This window comes from Podarcis filfolensis (genome assembly GCF_964270895.1).
Source record: "Podarcis filfolensis genome assembly, chromosome: 17".
Lineage (NCBI taxonomy): Eukaryota > Metazoa > Chordata > Lepidosauria > Squamata > Lacertidae > Podarcis > Podarcis filfolensis.
Genome location: NC_139621.1, coordinates 7,735,199 through 7,762,930, shown reverse-complemented (window position 1 = coordinate 7,762,930; position 27,732 = coordinate 7,735,199). Strand labels below are relative to the sequence as shown.

The 27,732-nt window shown below is 44.8% G+C and overlaps 1 protein-coding gene across 4 annotated transcripts; it reads right to left on the bottom strand.

The window, feature by feature from the left end:
• Nucleotides 1-1,202: 1,202 nt before the first annotated feature.
• LOC310752638 (afadin- and alpha-actinin-binding protein-like) lies at nucleotides 1,203-26,394 on the bottom strand. 4 transcript variants are annotated; one of them, XM_083593482.1, is made up of 14 exons: nucleotides 26,258-26,394; nucleotides 23,260-23,333; nucleotides 21,914-22,080; nucleotides 20,169-20,384; nucleotides 14,081-14,191; nucleotides 12,198-12,333; nucleotides 11,782-11,857; nucleotides 10,049-10,193; nucleotides 9,248-9,332; nucleotides 7,586-7,734; nucleotides 3,599-3,772; nucleotides 2,571-2,697; nucleotides 1,917-2,088; nucleotides 1,203-1,376 (listed from the first exon to the last, which is right to left on the bottom strand). In XM_083593482.1, the coding sequence occupies exons 2-14, from the start codon at nucleotides 23,306-23,308 to the stop codon at nucleotides 1,247-1,249; spliced, it is 1,737 nt and encodes a 578-aa protein (XP_083449608.1). In that variant the 5' UTR covers nucleotides 23,309-23,333; nucleotides 26,258-26,394; the 3' UTR covers nucleotides 1,203-1,246. The 4 variants fall into 4 exon arrangements, with proteins under 4 accessions (XP_083449608.1, XP_083449606.1, XP_083449607.1 ...); XM_083593480.1 differs by lacking the exon at nucleotides 26,258-26,394 and adding an exon at nucleotides 25,334-25,383; XM_083593481.1 differs by lacking the exon at nucleotides 26,258-26,394 and adding an exon at nucleotides 25,268-25,304.
• Nucleotides 26,395-27,732: the final 1,338 nt, after the last annotated feature.

Genomic DNA, 27,732 nt, shown 5'->3' with positions numbered 1-27,732 from the left:
AGGGGGGAAAGCCCTGTTTTTTGGGGGATCAGCTCACAGTTGTGCAGCGCCTTTTGCAAAGGGGAAAAGCCCCGGTTTTTTGAGGATCAGCTCACAGTTGTGCAGCTTCTTTTGCAAAGGGGAAAAGCCCCGGTTTTTTGAGGATCAGCTCAAAGTTGTTGAGCTTACTTTGCAAAGGGAAAAAATCCTGTTTTTATGGGGTTCAACTCACAGTTCTGCAGCTTCTTTAGGAAAGGAAACGGAGCTGTTTCTACAGTTTCCAGACAGATAATCTAATCAGCCAGTCACATGTCACTGGGGAAACAAACAGCCTCCGTCTGTAGAAGATTCAACAATGGAGACCTGGGCAAGGGGGCGAGGCCAGAAAGGGAGCCAGCGATTGACCACACATTCGCTCATAAGACGCACAGACATTTCCCCTTACTTTTTAGGAGGAAAAAAGTGTGTCTTATGGAGCGAAAAATACAGTATATCCTACCTCTCCTCCATTATGGAACCCAAGGTGCCAGCATGTCGCTAACTCTTAGGTGGTCCTGACCAGACCCGCTCAGCTTCAGCAAGTTGGTTAAAGCTGCATTGAGACCAAACACTGGGACCATGAACTGAACTCTCTCATGGTACCAGAGCCAAGTCAGTCAAAGTATTAGCTGCGCTGAGGCCTCTGAAATTCAAGGAAGCATACCTTTCCAAAAACCCTTCCAAAATTAAGCCAGATACCACACATGGTTAAAAACACATTTTTATTATAAGGAGATAGGAACCCGTGAAGAAACCCCCAATTCTATGGCCACAAAAACAAGAGAAAACTTTTAAAAGAGATAACTGAGGTATAACAGGGTGCTTAACGTGTAAATTCTTAAAAACCTACCCCCCTGGAATGTTCTTGGATACAGACGGGGGAAAATGGACTCATTAACATTGCACCCCTAAGAGCAGATACATTAACATATAAAATTCAAATGTCCAGTTACCAGCATCAGGTGTGGTCTAGTAATGATTATATCACTTCTATACTTGCACACAAAACAGTTCAATTGCATCTTTTATTCCCATTAGCAGCTTTTCCTAAGCAGAAGCAATGAATAGAATTTCAAATAAGGGAAAGCCATCTCTTGTAAGTTCTACTGAGGTTAAGGAGTCATGCATTAACATTTCAGCTTCTTATAACTAAGACAGCAAAATATATTGAAATGGAACTTAAAAAACACACCAAAAACCCACTCAGGTAGCAAGGTTAAGAGCATCCCTAGAGAAAGCTGTCCAGGAAGCGTTCTAAAAGGTCACCCTGAAGCTCATCATTCACAGACATCTCAGTTTGGCAAGCTGTGTTTTGGCAGCTTCTCTTACTTTGCCAGAGCTGTGGAGGAGAAGCTGGCCTACAAGGAAGAGACCAAAATAATAAATGAATAAATAACACATGTGGTTATTATACGCCCATTCTTCCTTGTGTGTAGGCTGTTCAAATCCCAAAATTCCCTTCCGATTTATGGACAAGAGGGCATTATTTATTTGTTTATTTTTTAGCTGATTTTTATTTAATTTGCCACCAAAAAAAATAATCTAACATTGACATTTTGATAATGGCACTCATGTCTTCCATCCCTGTAGACAAACTATAGAAACAGAGGCAAGTGTCCTCTCCGTCATATTCATTCATTTATAAATACTCTCCAGTTGCAGTTACTATGTCCAATCCTATCAACTATTGATGTAAGCAACAAACAGGCATGGGTCAACAACTCACAGGAAGGTTCTTTTAGCAATACAGAAAGGCTCAGTTCTTGCATAAGGCAATGCAGGGGTAGGACAATGTTGGGAAATTCAGTCCGCCTGGAAAGTCATCCCCAAGTCTGGACTGGATCTCCATCAGCCCCCACCCTGCTGCCTGATTGGACCAGGAACAATGATGGCCTTACCAGTCATCTGGGAGGAGCAGCTGTTGCCTGCACATGGTGGGGCTGGTTGGGTTTGAAGCGAGGTGTTTTCTTCTTAAGACCTGCACTGGGCTGCAGCAAGGAGTGATCATGACCTTTGGATAAGGAGTACAGATGGGTTTGTTCCAGGTCCTTTGTTTGAGCAAATGCTCATCTGTGGTCAAGGAACGAAAAAGGGTTACAAAGCAGAAAGCTAAGAATGTCAAGACAAGCCCTGAGGGATCAGACCAAAGGTCCATCAAATTTAATACATCATCATCATCAAGTCCTGCAATCTTTTTCCAGCAGCAGATGGCCAGATGGCACCAAACCAAACTCTGCGGTCCCATGGAGCAGTTTCCCATTTCTGTGGCTTTTAGACATCAAGATCTATGAGCCTATGCCAGCAACAGTCTGTAGAATAACTCTCCAAATTGCAAGACCATTAGCACTGTGGGATGAAAAAGTGGGACACACATTGAATAAACAAGCAAACACACAAGACAATAATACTTTTGGAGACCTCCGAAGACAGAGACAGACAGGATTTCTATGCATTTCTGCCTTTACGTATCTACTACAGAAAACATAGGCGTAACCACAGTAGAACACACCTGCCATGTGTTTTGAAGCTATACTAGAGGTGGAGACAATTACCTTGCACCCCCCTGGCAGCCACTGGGGCAGAGAGCCTTCGGGTAGGATCTCTCACATCAAATCCTGGCCATGAAGACAAGAATCCCTGTTGCAAGAATAGGGCCTTGCGTTGCTCAAACTGCTTCCTCTGCCAAGGAGAAGAAAAGAAGACAGATTATTATCTATTTCCAGAATTCTACCAATCTCTCAGTCATCTTGAGAGCACTCAGAACTTCTCCTTCCATGGCCCAAAGCTCAGTGAGATGATCAACTTGTGGTTGAGTTATACTGCTTAAGATTCTGGGAGCTCACAATAATCCTCTCTGTCATATTCATTCACACATACACACACTCCATACAAAGAACTAGATGTTCAAGAAAAGGGTCTCAGCCTAGCCTTTTCCCTGACATGCCAGACTATGAGATGGCAATTTGACTTTGTGTTTGTTCCTGGGGAAATAAAAGGTAAAGGTACCTCAGACCGTTAGGTCCAGTCGTGGACGACTATGGGGTTGTGGCACTCATCTCGCTCTATAGGCCGAGGGAGCCGGCGTTTGTCCGCACACAGCTTCCTGGTCATGTTGCCAGCATGACTAAGCCGTTTCTGGCGAACCAGAGCAGCACACGGAAATGCTGTTTACCTTCCCGCCAGAGCGGTACCTATTTATCTACTTGCACTTTGACGTGCTTTCGAACTGCTAGGTGGCAGGAGCTGAGACCGAACAACGGGAGCTCACCCCGTCACTGGGATTCGAACTGCTGACCTTCTGATCGGCAAGCCCTAGGCTCTGTGGATAAACTTGAGGGTGGGGTTTTAAGAAGATGAATCTATCAGGGATGAGGAACCTTTGGGCCCTCCAGATGTTGCTGGACTACAACTCCCATCATCCCTGACCTCTGACTGATGGGATTCAGAGCCCAACAACATATTAAAGGCCCACATCTGCCCTACCGTGTTTCATCATTCTCAAGGAGGCATTGCCGCTGCTTGTTAAAAATGTATAAAGGTGGCAACTTGGCGTCAGGTCTTCTGGAAAGTAGCTACCTACCTCCCACCCCAGCCGAATGGCCGCTTCCGTGAAGTTTTTCCGCTCTACTTCAAATGCTTGTTTTTGCTCCTCAAACCTATTCTGTTCTTCTTGCAGCAACTGCTGTTCCTCCAGAAAATAAGATCCCTTCAGGTGAGCTGGGAGCTCTGAACTGGAGGCAGCGGTCAATTGTTCCTGAAAGGAGGAGACATGTCACTTTGGGTGGGAAAATGAAATGAAGAAACAACAACGGACTTTTTCTCTGTCATCCACCATTACGGGGCAACATCTTGTACCTAACTCCATGTTAGCCCTGCTGCCAATGCTACCAAGCCAAAATGTCAAGCATAAAGCGTTGGCCTTCTTTCTTATGAGCAGCGAGACAAATAGTTGCTTACAATTGGGGGAAAAAACCACCCCCTCCCATCACAGAAATTTGGGCCCAATATGTGCAAAATATAGCATTTATGAAACACTTAACTCACTATCAGAGGGTGATAAGAGGATACCAAGAAAAGATGGATTTGACTCTCGATTTATATAATTTATTAACAAGAGTAATCTCCCTTCCATGTGGATGACTGAATGCAAGACTTAACACCTGTACATGTATTTGTCTTGGAAGACAACATGTTTGGTAACTGATTTTTTAAAAAAATTATTCAGTAAAGTTTGTAAACAAATAAACGAGCCACCCTTTCTGATTACAGAGCTTTCCGCCAAGGGGAGTAGGAACAGAACACGTCTCCATTGCAAACTTGAATTGGTTCTGCCCCAGTTTTAACAGCCATGCGTTTCCTAGTAACTGACTCCTGGCAACCACAGTTTGATGCTGGTGCTGGGAATTCTACGGTCAGAACTATGGTTCTCATGGTTCCCTGAAAGAAGGCAAGACTACCAACCAGTTTGTGGTGCTACATGATTCAGCCAGTAAAGGGACCCCTGACCATTAGGTCCAGTCGTGGCCGACTCTGGGTTGCGGCGCTCATCTCGCTTTATTGGCCGAGGGAGCCGGCGTACAGCTTCCAGGTCATGTGGCCAGCATGACTAAGCTGCTTCTGGCGAACCAGAGCAGCGCATGGAAACGCCGTTTACCTTCCCGCTGTAGTGGTACCTATTTATCTCTTTGCACTTTGACGTGCTTTCAAACTGCTAGGTTGGCAGGAGCAGGGACCAAGCAACAGGAGCTCACCCCATCACAGGGATTCGAACCACCGACCTTCTGATCGGCAAGTCCTAGGCTCTGTGGTTTAACCCACAGCGCCACCCATGTCCCAGAAAAAGGCAAGACTACCAACCAGTTTGTGGTGCTACAAGATTCAGCCAGTAGAGGGAACTAAAAGGCTGAACTAACAAGGGACGAAATTTCACAAGCACCTGCTGCTGATGGCGTGTGGGGTTCAGCCATATAAAGTCTGCAAACAGCAGCCTGTTAGTACAAGTCATAGACCTTCCCCCACAGCCCAATTATTTGTGCATCAGCTCACAGAAAGAACCCTGCTCTTCCATCACACTTGCTGCAATTCCATGTGCACTCAGACACCTGTCCTACTGAATTCAATACTTTAGGATGAATTCCAGTTACCTTAGAATACCTCCAACTTCCTCCTCCAAAAGGAGATTGCCCCACTTCAGCCCAAGCAAACTCTCCAATGCTCTTTTTGCAAATTCTCCCCCTTCCAGTGGACATTTGGCACCTGCTTGCTGGCCTCGGTCCAGTATACCTGAAGGAGCGTCTCCACCCCCATCGTTCTGCCCGGACACTGAGGTCCAGTGCCGAGGGCCTTCTGGCGGTTCCCTCACTGCGAGAAGCCAAATTACAGGGAACCAGGCAGAGGGCCTTCTCGGTAGTGGCACCCGCCCTGTGGAACGCCCTCCCACCAGATGTCAAAGAGAAAAACTACCACCAGGCTTTTAGAAGACATCTGAAGGCAGCCCTGTTTAGAGAAACTTTTAATGTTTAAGCGACTATTGTATTTTAATATTCTGTTGGAAGCCACCCAGAGTGGCTGGGGAAACCCAGCCAGATGGGCAGGGTATAAATAAATAAATAAATAAATAAATAAATAAATAATATTATAGATCTATCTTAGTTTGTGTGTCTGGGCAGGAAAACTGGAGATGTGATGCCAGCTACATGCACACTCAACCCCTGCCCATCCTGACTATTGAAAGTGTCAATTTCAGAAGGTTGTGCTGGCCATGATCATTGGCTGCTGTCCACAAGTTGTGCAATATCTATATGAAACTGCAAGGAAACACCCAGGAGTTTGGAGCTCAGTATGTTATTGACATCTCACTCTATTTTTTCTTTCCACTTCATGGAAAAGCTGCATAGAGGTTCTGAACTGAGCCCTAGAGAAAGCAGTAGACTTCTTGTGGCCAATGTGAAGCTTAATCCAGACAGGACAGAGGTGTTCCTGGTTAGCAGAGCTGACTCAGAAGTGTGTAACTGATTTTTGATGGGGTAGCTTTCCACTTGAAAATAGGTGGGGATTCTTCTGGACTTTGCTATCACCTTAGATGCTTATGTATCAGCACCAACTATGCCCATTCCTTGAGGCTGCACATTTGGCTAGGGTGACACGCGCTTAAATTGCATCCCATCTGGATTCCTGCAACAGGGCTGCCTTTGAAGAGAGTGCTTGGAAATTTCAACTGATTCAGAATATTGCAGCAAGGCTGTTAGCAAGAGCTGCTAACTTGTAACATAACTAAGCTATAAATCCTGGCTTATAAAACCATACTGTACAGAGGCTATGTGATGGTGCATGCAGCTTAAGCCCTCCCACTTTGCACAACTGGCTAAACAAACCACAAAGCGGATGGCTCGGTGTTATGTCTGAACCCAGGATTGTGGTTTGTTTCACTGCAACAAACTATGGCTTTAGGCAGGCTAGCAATCAAAGCTTGCTAGGGCGGAACAAACTACGGTCCTAGGTTCAGGCACAAAGCTAAACTATCTTTTTCTGGTGTGTTTTCCAGCTTGCACCAAAGAAAGAGGGAAGTGAGAGTGCCCAATACAATTTAGTGAGCCAAGGGTGATGATGGCTGAGGTTTAGGGCTTAGAACTGTGTGTTTCAACTGCTACAGGCTTCCAATTTGTTTCCAGGCACAGTTCAAAGTGCTGGGATTGACTTTATGGCTTGGGGCCAGGATAACCGAAGGACTGCCTTCTCCAGCATGAACTGTCTCCCTACTGAGACCCACCTGCATGTCCTAAAGCCCCCAGAAAGATGCCTATTTAGAACTAGGAAGAGGGTCTGGCACAGCTTTAAACTGTAGTCATTGGCACGTCATCTATCAATCTACTGGGCACTGCTCCTGGTTCTTCTCAGTGCAACAAGCGTATTTTTGCACGGTGCACACTTGTAGTTCACAAGAGCCTCGTGCCTTGCAGCAATAACAAATACTGTACTGGGACCTTTGTGTGTGTATTCTGCTCAAATGCACAAGGAATCCAGTTATTATTGGAGAGCCTCAGTTTTCAAGTTTCTAGACCTTATAGGGGGTTTTTTTTGGAAGAGCTTTAAAACTGTGAGAGAAATGCCTAGAGTTACTGGATAAAGCTTCAGGTGGAGTGGGCTTGCTTTAATGCCCATAGCTGACTCAGGCTCCCCACCATGCAGGGCAGGTGCTGAGTACAAACAGCCCTTTCCTGTGGCTGCCTAAAGCAGGGACAGGCAACCTAAGGCCCAGGGGCTGGATGCGGCCCAATCGCCTTCTCAATCCGGCCCTCGGATGGTCCGGGAATCAGCATGTTTTGACATGAGTAGAATGTGTCCTTTCATTTAAAATGCATCTCTGGGTTATTTGTGGGGTATAGGAATTCATTCTTTTTTTCTTTTCCAAAATATATTCCGGCCCCCCACAAGGTCTGAGGGACAGTGGACCAGCCCCCTGCTGAAAAAGGTTGCTGACTCCTGGCCTAAAATCTGATGTGCCACCTGCAGAGGGCAGACAGGAGAGCCTGGAGAAGGGCCAAAATTGACCAAATCTTTCCTTTACCTGGAAACATTGCTGCTGCAATGCAATCAGCACTCTGCTCTCCTCAATTTCGCCCTTTAGTTTCATGATTTCCTTCTCATGATCCGTCACGCTGATTACCGGGTCTTGCCCACCTCCCTCAGATACGCAGGAATCAGCAGCATAGACAGCTGTGGAGGGAAAGGTAAAGCAGGAATGTGTCTTTATGGAGCCCACCATTTCAGCACTAGGAGGCTCAGAGAAGGAAGCTACAAGAGAGACACAGATTTTGGAACATTCGAACTCAGGACTTCCAACGCATCAGCTTGTCTGGTGGGTCCAAAAATGTAAAAAATAATTTCAAGCTTCAAGCTGCACTTAAAAAGATTTCAGGATCAGTATGGTTTGGTGAAGAGAGTTGATGGGAATAAACAGTGATCTACCTCACAGGATTGTTGTAAAGTTTTTAAAGTACCTTGTTTATTTTTAAAGCTGAATATAGGATCAGTTCGTTATTGTATGCAATATTTTTAAAGATAACAGTGTACATACAAACACACCCTTCCAGGTGGTGTAAGTGTCTTAAGGCAATCTGATAGGTCAGAGCAGGTTCACCTGTTGCGTTCCTAACATACCATGCCTTTGCTTTATAAACATCACTGCTAAGGAAGGCTGCATTTTAGTGGTAACAATGCACCAAGTTTTGATATAAGCAAGTGCCCTTGTTGCCAGTAAACTTTTGTGAGCAAAAGGCATTATAGGAGGATTTGGCTCTTGTTGCTTTTGAATTAGCTCCAGCCAGAATCAAAGCTGAACAAAACACTACAAAAAATGTCAGCCAGACCACCTTTGTTGGTTCTTATTGAGCTGATGACGACTTCTGGCTTTTCAATTCAGGCAAAAGGGGGCTTGCTGATACCACAAGAGAACAAGGCCAAGTAACCAAGCTTTCGTTCTGCTATGCAAGCAAGGTTCCATGCTGTGTTTTACTGCTGCTAAGGTCTTGCACATGTCATCCCTGAACTGAACAACGTTAAGAACCAACATAAGCCAACATAGGAACCGGGTGAGACATGCAATCAAATGTTGTAGTGTGGATTTCAGCCAGCTTCTCTCTCCACACCCATTATGGAAGCACAAAAACCTTGCCCTGTGTAATCCCAGCATTTGACATACAGAGAAGTTGCTGTATGCAGAGGAACCATTATAGCTGCTATCCTCCAGGAATGTGCACAATCCTTTTGGAATCTCATCCGATCTATGTTCGCAACCAGTGCCGGATTTATGTATAAGCTAAACAAGCTATAGCTTAGGGCCCCACTCTCTTAGGGGCCCCAAAAAAATTTGAAGGAAAAAAAACCTGGATATACATTTCCAAAATATAAGTTCAACAATTACTTTGATAAAATACATGTTTTGTTATGTGCAAAGGGCTTTAGATACCTATTAGGACCATAAATGAGCATATAGCATATACCATATATTCAACACAAAAATACAGTGACAATTTGTTGTTGACAAAGGACAGCTGGACATATGAAGGGCCCCATTACCTTCAGTAGCTTAAGGCCTCATCAAACCTAAATCCGGCCCTGCTTGCGACCATCACCGGTGCCTCTTTTCCCAGGGAATTTCCAGGGTAAGAATAATGTGATATGGGAGCCAAAAATCAGTGGAAAGAACTTGCAGCTTCCAAAACCATACCTTGACCCCCAAGGGTCTTGAGGCTGCTCTTCAGCCTGCTCCACTGCTCCTGGAAAGCCTTGTATGGGCAGCTTAGATCTGCATCCTGGAGAAGAGAAAGCAGCAGCTGAGCACCAGAGAAGTCAAAGGACTGTGGATCACCCTCCCATCAGATGTCAAGGAGATAAGTAGATATACAACCTTCAAAAGACATCTGAAGGCAGCCCTATATATGTTCTGATACATTTTTGTATTACGTATATGTTGTATTATGTATTATGTATATGTTTGTATTATGTATATATGTTCTGATACATTTTTGTATTATGTTGGAAGCCACCCAGATTGGCTGCGTCAATCCAAACAGATAAAAAGGTAAAGGTAAAGGAACCCCTGACCATTAGGTCCAGTCGTGGCCGACTCTGGAGTTGCGGCGCTCATCTCGCTTTATTGGCCAAGGGAGCCGGCGTACAGCTTCCGGGTCATGTGGCCAGCATGACTAAGCCGCTTCTGGAGAACCAGAGCGGCGCATGGAAACACCATTTACCTTCCCGCCGGAGTGGTACCTATTTATCTACTTTGCACTTTGACGTGCTTTCGAACTGCTAGGTTGGCAGGAGCAGGGACTGAGCAACAGGACCTCACTCCGTTGCGGGGATTCGAACTGCCGACCTTCTGATCAACAAGCCCAAGGCTCTGTGGTTTAACCCACAGTGCCACCCGCGTCCCTCCAAACAGATAGGCGGGGTACAAATAATAAAATTATTATTATTAAGTGGCGGCGGCAGTTGCCGCCAGCCAGGAGCCCCACAAAACTCTTACCCGGGCGGTGTCAGTCCCCAACAGCTGCTCCACATCTTGGCCCACTTGGCCCAGCAGCTGCTTCAGCTGGGCATTCTCCAAAGCCAGGCCCTGCTCCCGCCGTTCCTGCTTGGCTAGCTGGGTACGGTAGAGCTCTTCCTCCTTCCTGCCAGAAAGGAGAATGAAGAAATAAAGGAAGATGGATACTGCCTTCCAAAGCCTAAACCTGGCTCAGGACTACCACCCCCTGTGATCTTCAACAGCTATTCACCATTAGGATTCATTTCCCGTGCTGCAGTCATGGGATTGTTTTTATCACATGATGGTGTATGTTTTCATTCCACATTGTGGGAAGTCACGGAGACAGGATGTTTGTATTACTGTGTTTCCACATTTGTCCTTTGTTCTCTCTCTTTGCTGTCTGATGCTGAAGAGGAAGGAGCTGAGTTACAATGCTCCGAGTGTGTATATGTAAATAAACGTAGTTTAGCCAAATGCTGCGCTACTGAGTCTGTACGCTGACTGCCTTTACTCTGCTGATCCTGAAGTGTGCTGATGTCTCTAAGGTATCAGTCACTGTGATTTTCGGGCTGGAGAAAGATTTTGAATCTCCCAAACGAACGACCAGGAGTGAGAGAACATGCCAGTCGGGCATGTGTCTTTGCCAGACCCCTACTCTTGTGTAGGACTTCTTGACATCTACCACCTCTTGATAACCCATCCTTGGATTTAAGAATTCACCTGGCAGCCAGGAATTCCATGCAGGCTGGGAGGGTGGGTGGGTGGGTGGGTGGGTGGGTGAGGAAGGAAAGTCTCTTCCTCCACGACCCACACAAAAAATGCCACGTGGAGCAGGCATACTTAGCCTGCATGACCTCCAGATGTTGTTGAACTAAAGCTTCCATCATTACTGACCATGAGACCCGGTAGCTGAGGTTGATGGGAGTTGGTGGAAGCAATAGCTAGAGGGCCATAGGTTCCCCATCCCTGATGTAGAAGGGCCTGGGGTTCCATACTCAGAAGCTCTAGGTAGCAATGGGATAGGGAAAATCTCCTGTCTGAAACCCTATAGAGTCACCAGCAGTCCATGTAGACAGAACGGAGCTAGCTGGACCAAAGGCTGACTTGGTAGATAACTAAATAAATAGCTATGTTCCTATGATCCTATCAGGTAGATCAGCTTCCTTTAACCTTTCCAGACCCACTTTTAACCCAAACATGCATTCGGGGACCCATTTCTTAATATTCTACCATACGTTTGCACAGTGGTAGTGCTTCTGTTGAAACGTCATCCAGCCTGGACACTGAGGTCCACCTCTGAGGGCCTTCTGAGGGTGGTTCCCTCACTGTGAGAAGTGAAGTTACAGGGAACCAGGCACAGGGCCTTCTCGGTAATGGCGCCCACCCTGTGGAATGCCCTCCCGTCGGATGTCAAGGAGATAAAAAAAACTATTTGACTTTTAGGAGACATCTGAAGGCAGCCCTGTTCATGGAAGTTTTTAAAGGTCAATGTTTTATTGTGTTTTTAATATTTTGTTGGGTGCTGCCCACAGTGGCTGGGGCAACCCAGTCAGATGAGTGGCATATAAATATTATTACCCACCTCGCATAAGGCTGTGACCCACTAGCAAGTCCCAACACACCAGTGGAAGATGGGTGCACTAGATTAGTCAATCCATTTCTGTGTGCAGCTAGTTCTTTCACACACTTCTTAAAGCCCCTGGGTCCTTAACAAACAGGTCCCTGTGACTCACCTGCCAAGCGTTTTCCCGGTTTTCCACGTTGCTCTCCTACCATCAACCCGGGGCAAGGTGTTGAGGACTTCAATTGCTAGAGACAGCAAGACTAGCCTGAGTAGGAGATCAATATTACACCATCTCTTTCCTTGCCCCCAGCCCCAGGACAGAACTCCCCTTCCCCAGACCCCACAGCCAGGTTCTTGGAGCCGAATCCAAATTGTGCTAGAGCAAGCAGCATACGGAGTCCTGCACTGCAGGGGGTGGGTCTAGATGACCCTTGGGGTCCTTTCTAGCGCTACGATTCTATGTTTCTATATGCTAACTTCTCCACTTTCCATTATTCAAGTTGCAAAAGGAATTTTTCAACACACCCAGATGTTCTCTTGCCTTGAACTTCCACACTCCTCCACCTTGCTCCCTTGCCCACTTACTTCCTCTCTTGTCTTTCTTGTCAGTCACCAGCTGGCTCATCTTCTCCCTGAGTCGGAGTAGCTCTTGCTCCTTTCTTTTCATTTCGTGGCTGTGCTGGCTCTTCTGGTTGGCCAGCGCATTCAGGAGCTTGGTGATCTTTTCAGAAAAATGCGGACTGCTATCAGCTAGCAACCCACCACAACTCCCTTCGTCTGACCACATTAAAAGTTCTGTGTTCTTAAGTGTACGCAGGAAGCAATCCCAAAGTCTATCCAGACTTTCCCCTCCAATATATCACAGCTGGTCAACTTGTATTGCCTTTTATTCTATTCGCTCTCACATAGCTAAAGCTAAAGGGACCCCTGACCATTAGATCCAGTCGTGGCCGACTCTGGGGTTGCGGCGCTCATCTCGCTTTATTGGCCGAGGGAGCCGGCGTACAGCTTCCGGGTCATGTGGCCAGCATGACTAAGCCGCTTCTGGCGAACCAGAACAGCGCATGAAAACGCTGTTTACCTTCCCGCCGGAGCGGTACCTAATTATCTACTTGCACTTTGACGTGCTTTCAAACTGCTAGGTTGGCAGGAGCAGGGACCGAGCAATGGGAGCTCACCCTGTCGCAGGGATTCGAACCACTGACCTTCTGATCGGCAAGTCCTAGGCTCTGTGCTTTAACCCACAGCGCCACCCTCGCTCTCACATACATGCCTGTAAAGGAGTTGCTAAACTGGCCACAGCAGCAGCCTGCTTAGCGAGATAGCGCTGGCACTGTTTTTTAAATGTGTGCTTTAACATCATCAGCCACAAACCCACTGGGTGAAAAGAAGAGGTGGCCATGAAATATAAATAGGGTTCAAAAAATCTTAAGAGTGGTATTCAACTACGTTTTACTCAGAGTATTCAACTAAGTAGACCCAACCAGGGCTTCCTTCTCCCCACCAAAATTGGTTTGTAGAGTTCAGAGAGCCAAACCATGTGTAGCAGGAGGAGAGAGCAGAGTGTTCCACCAGGCAAGCAGAAATGTGTGCAACTGATGGTGTAATCTGCTTAGCACTACGTTGAACCCCCTCCTGTAGAAATTAATGGATGTGACCTAATGGTACCGATTATTTTCATTGGCAAAGCAGAGGAGATGGGCAGAACCATCTAGGAAATCTCTCAGACATTGGGAATGTATCACTGAAGACTGTTGGTGACAGGAGAAAGACTGGACTATTATTATTATTATTATTATTATTATTATTAATTGAATTTATATACCGCCCTATACCCAGGGGTCTCAGGGCGGTTCACAGAATAAAATCAAGATATAGAACCACAAAATATGTGATAAAAATAAAAACAACTCCCCAATAGCCCCCCCCCCGCAACCACATTTTAAAAGGGCATAGGATGTAAATCAGATCAACCAAAGGCCTGGTTAAAAAGGAACATTTTTGTCTGGCGCCTAAAGGTATATAATGAAGGTGCCAGGCGAACGTCCCTAGGGAGAGCATTTCAGAGACAGGGAGCCACTGCAGAGAAGGCCCTTTTCTCGTGTAGCCACCTTCTGGACCTCTCAAGGAGGAGGCACACGAAGAAAGGCCTCATAAGATGATCTCAGGGTCCAGGTAGGTTCACATGGAAAGAGGCGGTCCTTAAGGTATTGGGGTCCTGAGCCATTTATGGCTTGGAGAACCTTGGAAAGGCTACACCCAATTTTGACCAACAAAGGAGCCTCCACTGGAGTTTATTATGTCCAAATTGCATTATTGTGATGCTCTTTTAAGCTGGCCTCCTCTGTTCCCACCATAAGTCTCATTTCCTGCTGCCAATTAATGAGAAGTGTTGCCAATTGGATTTTCCATCCCCAGCATTAGAAAGCTAAGGTTCATTCAGTTGTTTCCCCCCTCATTCCACTTACTTCATCCTTTTCTCCTTTCAGCATGCTATTCAGTTGCTTGTTCTTGCTTTGAAGTTGCTGCTCCTTGCTCTGCACAGCTGCAATTTCCTGTTCACAAGCTTCCACCTGGTCCTGAAGTTTTGGGGGGCAGGGTGGAAATAAGCAGAAGGTGTAAACAATTAAGGCAAGAAAGACCGCGTCTTTCTCCCTGCACCTCCCACCCCAAGATAAAGCACCCCACTAAATATATTGCTGAACAGGGCAGGTGGATGATGCATGGGTTAATAAGTCTGTAGGGAAGCAAGCAAATACCTATATAGGCCCAGTTCACACATAATGCTAAGCCAAACCGTGGTTTGCTGCAAATGAGCGGATTGTTTGTTGTATTACAGTTGTTTGATGTATTACGATATTTTAATATTTTGTGGGAAGCAGCCCAGAGTGGCTGGGGAAGCCCAGCCAGATGGGCGCGGTATAAATAAATTATTATTATTATTACTAGAGAGAAGGTTGCAGCTGCTCTCCTCTTCTTCCTGCTCCCACACTGCTGAAGGCCAACTCATGCTTTGGCTAAGTGTTTCTTCAGAGCCCAGGTGTGTGGCATGAGCAGTTAAGACAGGAACAAGCCAGGTAACAGATTTTAGAGGCTCACAGCTGCTTTCGGTTGAATATTGTTTCCTTACTGAGCCTGCTACCTGATAGGGCAAGCTGGGCCCTTCCTCTTGTTATAAGAATTCCAAGGTCTCAAATATAAATTAAATGTACAAGGCAAACCCATACATAAGTATATAAACCACATGTCTGAAATAGTACAGGAGAGCAATCCTCAATCCATTTTGACTCTCCCAAATTGACCTCAAATATTTCTCTGCAAGGAGGAAGAAAATAGGAAAGTCTCCCCATTGTCTTTTGCTTACCTGCCCTAAGGGTATATTTGTGTGTGAATAGGGTGAGCCTGTGACCTGGATTCAGGAACTAAAGTATTAACCATCGCAAAAGAATGGCCAGGCTGCCCAGGTAATGCAATCAGTAACCATTATCAGGTATCCTGGCAGACAGGATTTCTGCTGTAGACCACCTCCTTCTGTGATGTATGTATGTATGTTTTAGGGGGGTGCTCTTGGGCTACAGGGTGGGCAATTTCAAAAGTCTGTATAAGGGCTTGCACACCATTGTTCAGGGTTCTCCTTCCTCCTGCGTGTGGTGAGTGGAGACCCTGCTGCAACAGTTTAATAAAGACCAGGCTTACTAGCCACTTTGCTTCTCAATATACTCTGGTTGGCCTCTGTTATTTTCTCCTATCGATAGGGGACCCACTTAAGGACTCTATATGAGCTCTTGGATACCCCATAAGGGGAAAGGAGCAGTTTTTTCTTAATAACACTCTTATTGCAGGTAGGTGTCCAAATTTGGCATTTGGGGCTGGTGGAGCTACCCACAAGCTTATCTACGTCATGGGCTCCTTTGGAGGAAGGGCAGGATATAAATTTAATACACAAGCAAATACAAGTAAACAGAACTTGAGCAACTGGCTGTGGCCCCCTCCACCAGCAGCGTGCTCACAAGTAAGTCCAGCATGGATTTCTGAAAAATAAGTCATGTCAGACTAACCTGATCTTGTTTTTTGACAGAATTACAAGCCTGGTAGATGAAGGGAACGCAGTGGATGTAGCCTACCTTGATTTCAGCAAGGCATTTGACAAGGTGCCCCATGATATTCTTGTAAAGAAGCTGGTAAAATGCGGTCTTGACTATGCTACCACTCAGTGGATTTGTAACTGGCTGACTGACCGAACCCAAAGGGTGCTCATCAATGGTTCCTCTTCATCCTGGAGAAGAGTGACTAGTGGGGTGCCACAGGGTTCTGTCTTGGGCCCGGTCTTATTCAACATCTTTATCAACGACTTGGATGATGGACTCAAGGGCATCCTGATCAAATTTGCAGATGACACCAAACTGGGAGGGGTGGCTAACACCCCAGAGGACAGGATCACACTTCAAAACGACCTTGACAGATTAGAGAACTGGGCCAAAACAAACAAGATGAATTTTAACAGGGAGAAATGTAAAGTATTGCACTTGGGCAAAAAAAATGAGAGGCACAAATACAAGATGGGTGACACCTGGTTTGAGAGCAGTACATGTGAAAAGGATCTAGGAGTCTTGGTTGACCACAAACTTGACATGAGCCAACAGTGTGACGCAGCAGCTAAAAAAGCCAATGCAATTCTGGGCTGCATCAATAGGAGTATAGCATCTAGATCAAGGGAAGTAATAGTGCCACTGTATTCTGCTCTGGTCAGACCTCACCTGGAGTACTGTGTCCAGTTCTGGGCACCACAGTTCAAGAAGGACACTGACAAACTGGAACGTGTCCAGAGGAGGGCAACCAAAATGGTCAAAGGCCTGGAAACGATGCCTTATGAGGAACGGCTAAGGGAGCTGGGCATGTTTAGCCTGGAGAAGAGGAGGTTAAGGGGTGATATGATAGCCATGTTCAAATATATAAAAGGATGTCACATAGAGGAGGGAGAAAGGTTGTTTTCTGCTGCTCCAGAGAAGCGGACACGGAGCAATGGATCCAAACTACAAGAAAGAAGATTCCACCTAAACATTAGGAAGAACTTCCTGACAGTAAGAGCTGTTCGACAGTGGAATTTGCTGCCAAGGAGTGTGGTGGAGTCTCCTTCTTTGGAGGTCTTTAAGCAGAGGCTTGACAACCATAGGTCAGGAGTGCTCTGATGGTGTTTCCTGCTTGGCAGGGGGTTGGACTCGATGGCCCTTGTGGTCTCTTCCAACTCTATGATTCTATGATTCTATGATTCTATACTTTATATCATCATCATCAATCTTTATTACGGTTCAGAGACCCAACAAATCGTTACAAAGCAATACACAATTCATACAGCCTACCTCCAGGTTAAACAAGCATTTTGTTCAGAATATAGGGATCATTGGTTCTTGCAACCACCGATAAAAACTTTGCCACTGCTAATGTTCTAGCATTTGTCGGGTCTTCCAATAGGAACCTGACATAGTGAGCCTCTGATTTTCCCGGGAAAGGAACCAGCAAGTGTAGTATCAGTTCAGCCCTGGCTTGCTCATATTTTGCACAGTGCAACAAAATATGTTTTATGGAATTGATGTCTTAAGCACACGAGCAAAGTCTGTCCTGGTAGGGAACTCCTCTCAACCTACCATCCAACACTGCAGAAGGAAAGACGTTTAGTCTGGCTTTGGTGAAAAGCCTTCGATAGTTTGGTACTGTCAGGTTTTTAATGTAAGATGTTAACTTAAAGACATGGCCATATTGTACTCCTACTGCAAGCAGACTACAGACTGCGTGTGATCAAGATCGCAAGTCACTGTGTGCATTATCCCATAATCTTTGCTTTAACGTCTTTAGGGCGCCTTCATAACCCAGGTAATACAGTTGGGGGGGGGTGACAGACCAACAGACTGCAGCATGCTAGGCCTCTCCTTGTTCTGGCACCCTCTCCTTGAGAACCCCTAAAGATCAAGGAGAATAGATGATCATACAACAGTTAACCCTGTATGATCTTTTTGCTGCTGCTTAGAGTAAACAGTGTTTAATTTATAACAGAGACAGCATGTTATTGCACTGCCCAATCCAGATAGTTGCGGTTCCAGTAAACCATTTAAGAGTTTCATACTGTACAGAAACTGTCCTTGAACGGGGACACTTTGATACAGCTTCTTCTGCCTCACCCATTTCTTAGTTGCCATTACACAGAAAAATATTTTGAACTATTCATTATTCAGTGGAAGTTTTTTTCCCCTTATCAATTGTAATTTTTTTTTTTTTGCTGCGCTCACAAAATTTCCTATGAGCTCATGATTAGTCCACAGAAAACCCAGAAGTTAAAAGGCACTAATTATATTAGGTAACACTTTGAACATTCTGAAGCGCTATCTCAGTAATTCTTACAGCAAACCTGAAAGGCAGGACAATATTATCCCGCACTGCAAATCAATTGATATAAATGAAGTTTCATAATCAAACAATGACAGAGGATAAGGATCCAGAGATCATGCTAAGGATGGCCAAATTTTGCGCAGCTGCCATAAAACTCAGGGAACAAGCTGTGCTATTACAAAGACTAAGGCCTCAGGTGCAAACTCTGGATAATATTTTAGAGACTAAGACCTAAACCACATTTCCAATGGCTGTCATATTCGTATTGTTTATTGTCATATTTGATTGCTAAATTCAAACTTAATTCTACTGTGTTTTATGTTCGCTTAGTACAGTATGTGAATCTCATCTGGGACCATAATAAATTTTATTCATATTCAGTTTCAGTTTCATAATCAAACAATGTCCTTTATACTTTACTCAAACATAAATTTACTTGGATGCAATGTCACTACCTATCTAAATAAGCCAGCTTTCCCCTTAATGCATTGCCGGCCCTGAAAAATGACTGATAAATCACTATTATTAATTAATTAATTAATTATTGTTGTTTTGTTGTTGTTATATACCATCTTATACAAGATATGTACAACACATCTCGATTCAACTAAACAAATGAGTTGGCAGGAGCCAGCAATTCCCCCTAATGCAATGGGGTTTCTCTCCCATATCCCAAACTGGCTTAGAAGAACCCCCAGAAAAGCATTGGGGGAGGGGAGGAGAGGGGAGATCACTCCTTCTGTCTTGGATGCTTTAGTTGAGATTTCTGCATTGCAGGGGTTGGACTAGATGACCCTGGGATCCTTCCAACTCTTACGATTCTACGAACATTGAATTCCTCTCAGGGCTCTCAGAGGCACACACCTAATACATAACTTACTCCCCTCCACACAAATTCAGGATCCGTCTGACAAATTGCACCGCAAACTCCGTATAAAGAACTACAGTGGTACCTCGGGTTACATACGCTTCAGGTTACATACGCTTCAGGTTACAGACTCCGCTAACCCAGAAATAGTACCTCGAGTTAAGAACTTTGCTTCAGGATGAGAACAGAAATTGTGCGGCGGCAGCACGGCGGTAGGGGGAGGCCCCATTAGCTAAAGTGGTGCTTCAGGTTAAGAACAGTTTCAGGTTAAGAACGGACCTCCAGAACAAATTAAGTTCTTAACCTGAGGTACCACTGTAATGTGCTAGGGATGGACTCCAAGCAGGGAGGGAAATCAGACAATGGAACATGAAGGCTAGAAAGAAGAGTCTCTCACTCAAAAGAAAGTAGAAGCTTCTGGTGATGGGGACACACTGACTCACACACATTTATAGAGTATATGTTATTTTTGGTAGCCATCCTGAGATCTAAGGGGTATAGGACTGAAAGAGGAACTGGCAGGACTGAGCGGAGCGCAAAAATAGGACTCCCCCCCCCCCGGCTGGCTGTCCCCACTGCGCAGTTCTGTGGAAGGAGGAACACATGCTGTCTTAACAGAAAGGAATATTCCTGAAGAAATTCAAGAGGCAGACCTGTTACAAGGTGCAGCAAAGCAGTGGGTTTCATTTTGAGTACTCTTAGACAGGCAGCAGACTGGGAAGCACCAGAAAGTTCTACGGTTAATTTCAGCAGAACTTGTGTAGGAGAGGTTTCTGCTGGTTTGCATCCCAAGCCAGAGGGAGGTGTCATTTGGATTCTACCCCAGGGGTAGGCAAACTAAGGCCTGGGGGCCGGATGCGGCCCAATCGCCTTCTCAATCCGACCCGCAGACAGTCCGGGAATCAGCGTGTTTTTACATGAGTAGAATGTGTCCTTTCATTTAAAATGCATCTCTGGGTTATTTGTGGGGCCTGCCTGGTGTTTTTACATGAGTAGAATGTGTGCTTTTATTTAAAATGCATCTCTGGGTTATTTGTGGGGCCTGCCTGGTGTTTTTACATGAGTAGAATGTGTGCTTTTATTTAAAATCTCTGGGTTATTTGTGGGGCATAAAAATTGGTTCATTTCCCCCAAAAAAATATAGTCCGGCCCCCCACATCGTCCGAGGGACGGTGGACCGGCCCATGGCTGGAAAAGGTTGCTGAGCCCTGTTCTACCCCAAGACACCCAAATGCAGAGATTGGACATGAACAAGCTGAGATGCACTTATGGGATGAACAGAGTAAAAAGCCAGGCGCTCTGACCTTGAGTTTACCATGTCGTGACCTCAGGTAGTCCAGTTCTCCAGCCCGTCGCCTTTCCTCTGCCTCCAGGTCACCCAGCTTGGCAGAGACACCTTGGTAGAGATTCAGCAGTCTGCAAGTACTGTTAACTAATGCCAGGAGGTCAAAGCCATGCTCAGCACCATCTCCAGAACCATCATCCTTATATAGCGCAGGGAACCCCAGCATCACCAGTTCCTAGGTAGGGAAGGTAGTTAAGGAGAGAAGAGTTACTAAAGGAGTCCAAGGACAGTTTAACTGCAACTGCTTTTCTCCAGGTTCTGTCCACCTTACCATTAGGTACTCAGTTTCTCTCCTGGCTCATTGGTTAACTTGCTTTCACCATCTTCTTAACCAGTCCTTATACAGGTGCCTACCAGCACACCGGGACATGGGTGGCGCTGTGGGTTAAACCACAGAGCCTATGACTTGCCGATCAGAAGGTCAGAGGTTCGAATCCCCGTGACGGGGTGAGCTCTCATTGCTCAATCCCTGCTCCTGCCAACCTAGCAGTTCGAAAGCACGTCAAAGTGCAAGTAGATAAATAGGTAGCGCTCCGGCGGGAAGGTAAAAGGCGTTTCCATGTGCTGCTCTGGTTCGCCAGAAGCGGCTTCGTCATGCTGGCCACATGACCCGGAAGCTGTACGCCAGCTCCCTCGGCCAATAAAGGGAGATGAGCGCTGCAACCCCAGAGTCGGCCACAACTGGACCTAACGGTCAGGGGTCCCTTTACCTTTATCTACCAGCACACCAGAAGTCTACCCTTCTGTGATCCCTTTGCAGGAGACAGATATCCCCAAATTTATCATACAGCTCAGCTTCAATAGAAATTTTGACGCATCCTCAAAACTACCCGGCAATTTGAAATGTATAAATCTAAATCATAAAAGTGTTGGAAATGTAAAAAGAAAAAAGGTTCTTTTTATCATATGTGGTGGTCTTGTACTAAGGTTAAAGCTTACTGGGAAATGATATACAGGGAATTGAAAAGGATGTTCAAAATAACCTTTGTAAAAAACAACAACCTAGAAGTTTCTCTTTTGGGAATTATAGAGACAGAACTACCTGAAATGTATAGAAACTGATTCATGTATGCTATTACAGCGGCAAGAATGTTACTTGCTCCAAAATAGAAAGAAGCAGAAGTCCCAGCAAAGGAAGAATGGATACAAAAACTGATGGAATATGCAGAAATGGCAAAACTTACTGGAAGAAAAAGAAATCAAGATAACATATTTTTTTTAAAAAAATGGTAATGATTTATTACATTAATTATAAACAGATAAAAACATTGGCAGGATTGTTGTAATAACCTGAACTTTCATAAGAGTATATATTTAAAGAAGATGAATAAATGAGCAAATTAAGTTAATTTGGATATGCAGAAGATATTAAAAACAAATTTGAGGAACCGCAGAAAGAGGGAGAAGGAAGTCAAGTTTTGAAATGTCAAAAGGATTGTAAAAATAGTGAAATGTATAAAATTTATGAAATGTATAAGCTTGAAAAGTACAAAATAAAAATACATAAAATGCAAACAAAAAACAAAGACCCCAACTACCCTGCAATTTGCACAGGAGCGAGGGAAACCTCTCAGTTGTTACACCTGCAGCTTGACATAACCAAACTAGATAGCAGCAGACAGCTGGAAAAGTAGATTCCTTCCCTGTAAAAGGCTCAGTCCTGACTCGCACACAGTGACCTTCCTGCCCAAGGCCATTGCTCACCTTGTTAAGGTAGGAGATACAATGATCGACATTGTCACTCCAACAGACGACATCGCCCAGGCCACCAAGGCCTCCAAGAAACTCCCCAGAGTCAGGGTAACAGGCTGGGTTGCACCCATCAGCTGAAAAGAGGCCCATCTCAGAAGCATAGCTGAAGAACTGTGTGTCTGTGAGGAAGAGGACAACGTAATAACACAGGAAGATCCAGCGGGAAGACATAGGCAGATGGTGGAAGAGGGACCAAAGGATTCCTGAGCTGTAGGTGGGTTGCACACTAGCGTGATGGACCTCTCCGAATCCAAAGGACAGAGGAAGGTCTCTTGCAGCTTAAGTGTGGGAGTGAATGCTAAGCTGGCGTTTCCATGCATGCATCTGCACCCGTGTTAGAAACTGAGATATGGAAGCCAGGAGCTAAATGGCACCTTAAGCCGAGGTTATGGGCGCAGCAATGGAATGTCTAGGCGCACTTTTTTTATAACAAGAATACGAAGCTGAAAATGAATGAACTGCAGCTAAAATATTATTTTCATTTTCCACATGGTCTAGTCCTTCCCCTGCGCACCCCCTATATATTATTAAGAGGGTCTCTTCTCCAGTCTTCAGAGAGTAGCTGGAAGTGGGGAGGCAGAAAAACATCCTCCTTTCCTTCCACTCTGCAGTTTTAATCTGAAATCTTAGGCGCAGTATTGCGCCCAGAGCTCAGAAACTGCTCGCACTAATGAAATTCCCTGTCGCAAAATGCATCTAGAATAGTGGGAGTTTTGAACAATGGTCTGCACACACACACACAGCTTCTTTACCCATATATCTGTGTACTCAGTAACATACTGGTATAATGACAAACTTGAATGTGAACCAGCCACTTAAAGACACCCATTTCAGTGGCACCAGTTGTATACTTGAATACACAGCCATATAGAGAAAACAAGTGCAGCTTTTTTGTGGGAACTGACTGTAGGGTACAAGGCTGCAGAGATAAAGCCCCAGAGGTCCAGTAGTCAGGAGCCCTGCTCCACGAGGAGGAATCAGTCCAGGAGGAAACAGTCCTAGAAAAGCAGAGTAGCTCTCCCGCCAGCTATAGCACAGGCCATTTGGTGCCTCACTATCTCAAGCAGACCTTGAGATTGTCACTCTCTCGCTGAGCCTAACCTACCTCACAGGGTTGTTGTGTGGATAAAAATGTGTCTCTGTGGATATAATAATGTACACTGCTTCCTTAAGCCCCTTGGAGGAAGGATGGGATAGAAATGTAAGAAATTAATCAAATGAGAAATGCTGGAAAAGTTAGAAACTCTGGCAAACATCTCTAGCTAAGATGCCTTACCAAATGGTAACCGCACAGTTACCTGTGAATAGTTGTTCCCCTGGAGTATCTGGGGCAGTTGAGGCTTCCATTTTCTACCAGGGGTTCACTAGAAATCTAGAAAGAAACTAAGAGGTATTATTATTATTTTGACACGCCTGCAAGGTCCACAATGCAGCAGTGACACAGGAATCTGAGCTCTTCGACACCCAGCTAGTCAACATGCTTCTGGCTCTCTTGCAAGAACTCACACATTAATTCTATTTTAATAATCACTACCAGTTACTAGCAGATACAGATTCATTTTATTAACTTTGATCCTGTATTGAATTTACTTGCCAGGTGGGTGACTGAGAAAACTGAATGTCCCTCTAGGTAACAGGGCCTCACATTGCTTATGCAGTGAATTTCTGGAGAGCTTTTGAATTTAGGTAAAAAGAAAAAGCACAACCTTGGAGGCCGTACACTTGTCCTGAAGCGTGTTTTTTTGGGATTCAGAAAAGTGTGTAATTTCCCCCACACATTATTTTGCAATGCTTTTCCATCAGATTGCCTCAGAATAGCTCTGTCACACAGGTGGCTTCTGCAAATCCTGCCCTTTGCCCCATGCTTCTGTCAATTTAAGGCAGCCTTTGCCAAGCTGGTGCCCTGCAGATGTTTGGGATGAGGCAATTCTCAAATGCCCCTGCCAGCACCACTGGCTGACTGGGACTGATGGGAATCAGACTAAAACATCTGCATGGTAGCATGTTGGTGAAGGCTCATTTCAGGAACGCTGCCTGTTTCCTAGGACACAAGGCCTGGAGTTTATCGGCATTTTAGGCCAAACTATTAAGATTGCCTGCCAAACCATATTTTACTTGTCTACCTTGTAAGGATGCTAGCTGGTTTGCCACTGTAAACATGGCCCCCACAGCATTCCTCAAACTTGGGTCCCCAGCTGTTGTCAAACTACAACTCCCATCATTCCTGATCACTGGTACTGCTAGCTAGGGATGATGGGAGTTGTAGTCCAGCAACAGCCAGGGACCCAGGTTTGAGAAACACTGCCAGAGTCTTGAACGCATCCCTCCCAAATGTCCCACCCCACATTTGTAAACTTTTCTGGACATAGACTTAGCTATGCATTTGCTACTTTGTAAAATGTACTCGTTTTTTAAAATATTCAAATATTAAGATGCCGGCACATTACCTTTTATTAATAATAAAAACACAAACAAGGCAAAACATACAATAGAGCCCTTATAGGACAGCTGCCTGACAAGCTTTTCTCATCTCTATGTGGGGAGAAAACTTGCCCTGCGGAATTTCTGCTTAAAGGGCACAGGCACCCTGCAAACCAGGCAGAAGTTGGCAACCTTCATAACCACCTTCCCTCAAGCTATTAACTTTACTTTAGTATTCAAAGGGGAACCTGCAAGCATAACCCTCATCCTTTAAAAAGCCAGCACTCAAATCTCCATGTTTAAAGGGGTTTCAGGCACCTATATTAGAGGCCAGCAAGCTTGGTTTTTTTTACTCAAGCTTTGCCTGTCTCCCAGTGCAGAATTATTGCCACTGTTCTCCTACTTTTAAAAATATCTCTGTCACTTCCTGCACCCACCCAGACAGAAGGATACAGACACACTATTGATAATAATAATAATAATAATAATAATAATAATAATAATAATAATAAACATATGGGAAAAGGTGTGGCTGATACTGTTAGGGAACAGGGCATGACGTCCATTTTCTCTCTCTCTTTCACACACACACACCTCTAGCCCTTCAAACAGACAACCACACACAGCATCCATAGTGTATAATAAAAAGCTATTCCTTTTAAAAAGCAAAACAAAACTTGAAATCCCCCATAAGCTTATCTCGTTGATAAAATGCACACACACTCGCACACTAATCCTTTTAGCTGCTCTTATTTTTTTTATCTGTAAACCGCCTTAAGTCCCTTGCAGGGGGAAAGGCGGGGTATATTATATAAAGGAAGAATAGGACCGCGTTGAAGCCGCCAACCTCGCTAGCCTAACCTCCTGCAGAGTTGTGCAATATACGCTCAGCAGCCCTGCCGGCACCAGAGAAACCCCCCGACCCGCAACCGCAATGCACACGCTCCTTACTAGCGCAGCGCAGACCCTGCAAGACTTGCCGCCAGCTGCAAATCAATGGCCTTTTTTCTAAAGTTCCCGCCCCTGTTCCGCGCGACTCGCCATTGGCTGGAACGGAGGGATCCCGCTCTGACGTAATGCAGTTTGCAGTTCCGATATGTTGAGTCTGGGTACCCGCAGCAGCATCAGAGTGAGGTATACTCAGTGCCGGATTTATGTATAAGCTAAACAAGCTAAACAAGCTACAGTATAGCTTAGGGCCCCACTCTCTTGGGGCCCCCAAAAAAATTAAAGGGGGAAAAAACACCTGGATGTACATTTCCAAAATATAAGATAATAATAAAATAATAAAATAAAATAAAACCTACATACAGCAACAGTGTTTTGTGTTGTGCAGGCTCCTATGATGTAGGTAATGGGTCCCGCCTGATAGCCTGCTCCTTAAAAGATCACTGGTTTTGTTATGTACAAATGGCTTTAGATACCTATTAAAGGCAAAGGGACCCCTGACCGTTAGTTCCAGTCGTGACCGACTCTGGGGTTGCAGCGCTCATCTCGCTTTACTGGCTGAGGGAGCCGGCGTACAGCTTCCAGGTCATGTGGCCAGCATGACTAAGCCGCTTCTGGCAAACCAGAGCAGTGCACGGAAACGCCGTTTACCTTCCCGCCGGCTTTTTTCTACTTGCACTTTGGTGTGCTTTCGAACTGCTAGGTTGGCAGGAGCAGGGACCGAGCAACGGGAGCTCACCCTGTCGCGGGGATTCGAACCGCCGACCTTCTGATCGGAAAGTCCTAGGCTCTGTGGTTTAACCCACAGTGCCACCCACGTCCCTAGATACCTAGTCCATAAATTACCATATAGCATATATTCAACACAAAAAAAGCGACAATTTGTTGTTGACAAAGGACAGCTGGACATATAAAGGGCCCCATTACTTTCAGTAGCTGAGCGCCTCATCAAACCTAAATCCAGCCCTGGATATACTGCGGCTGAACATGGAGGTTCCACTCAGCTATCACGGAATATTGGCAGCTCAAGGCGGTAGAGAGGTGGAGGCAGATTGTCACAGTCACTTATGTGCATGTGACAGCATGCACAGCCATTTTGTGCGGGCACCCATGGCACTTTTTATCAATATATGAGTACTTTTAAATGTATTTTTACTGGAAAAAAGACTGACCACCTTTGTATTGACATCTTTATTTTAACGTGTTGCCTGGGCCATTCTGAAGCTAGCAAACAATTTAACGGCATATATCCTATTGGAATGCACTTAAAATCCAGCTAATATATCTGAAACAAGCTATCTATCAGTTTAAGGCAGTGTAATAATCGAAAGCAATGGTTCCCTAACTCCCCCCCCCCCGAATCACTTGACAATTACTAACACCATTTATTGATTTTTCTGCCCCCTGTAGCAATTGCACTAGATGCTGTGTGGCTTTTCATGGCATTTTGTTACTTCTTTTGTTTCTTACATCGTATTACCATTTGAATTCCAGAGAACACAATGTAAAGTACGAGCATAAACAACAGAATACGAAGAAAAGAATAAAATAAAATGCTTTTGGAGGGAAAATCTTTATAAAGATAGTTTTCTATTCAAGTTACATTATAGTCCAAAGGCTATTCATCAGGAAATAAGGATTTGTTTTCAGTTTTTTATGTGTGCTAAAACTCAGTCTAAGGTTTTTATTTTAAAAAATTGTTTAACCACATCAGTTAACAAACATGGATACATATGCCACAATGTTATTGTTTTAGTTAAATAAATTGTTTAAATTGTTACTGTATTAAGGAAATGATTATTTTTCTCCTTCCAATGAAGTACAGCAGAAAAGTTGGCCAAATATAAACAGTTAACTTATTAAACCTCACAATAATTTCATAATTATCTGTCAATGTATTTCTAATAGTACAGTATAACCAAATCAGCAATTTTTGATATACCGGTAACTAAAAACTACTCTGAAAATTTATTATTCCAAAAATGAAACCTTCATCTGGTTGTAAATATTAAGATTATACCAGCAAGAATGAGTTTTTCTGTAAAAAAAGAAAGAAAAAGATTTAAAGCAAGTCTTACTGACCAGTGATTTAAATCGTGATTTAAATCAAATCCACCCTGCTTGTGGTGAATATATGCACTTTCCCCCTCCATTAATGTTTTGTGGCCCTCTCTCGTCGCCTTTTCTGCTCTTTTAGACGTGGCAGCCATTTTGTGATGTGGCAGCATGCCCCACAGCAGCCATTTTGAGCGCAATGCATCAAACAGAGCCTGCGCAGTCTGTTTTACTGTGGACTGTGGGCATATTAGGAAACTTTCCAGGTTGGGTGGGTGGGGGAGGGTGTGGTGGGCCTTGAAGAGACAAATAAACTAATGACGTGCTAGTCACAGAGGACATGCACA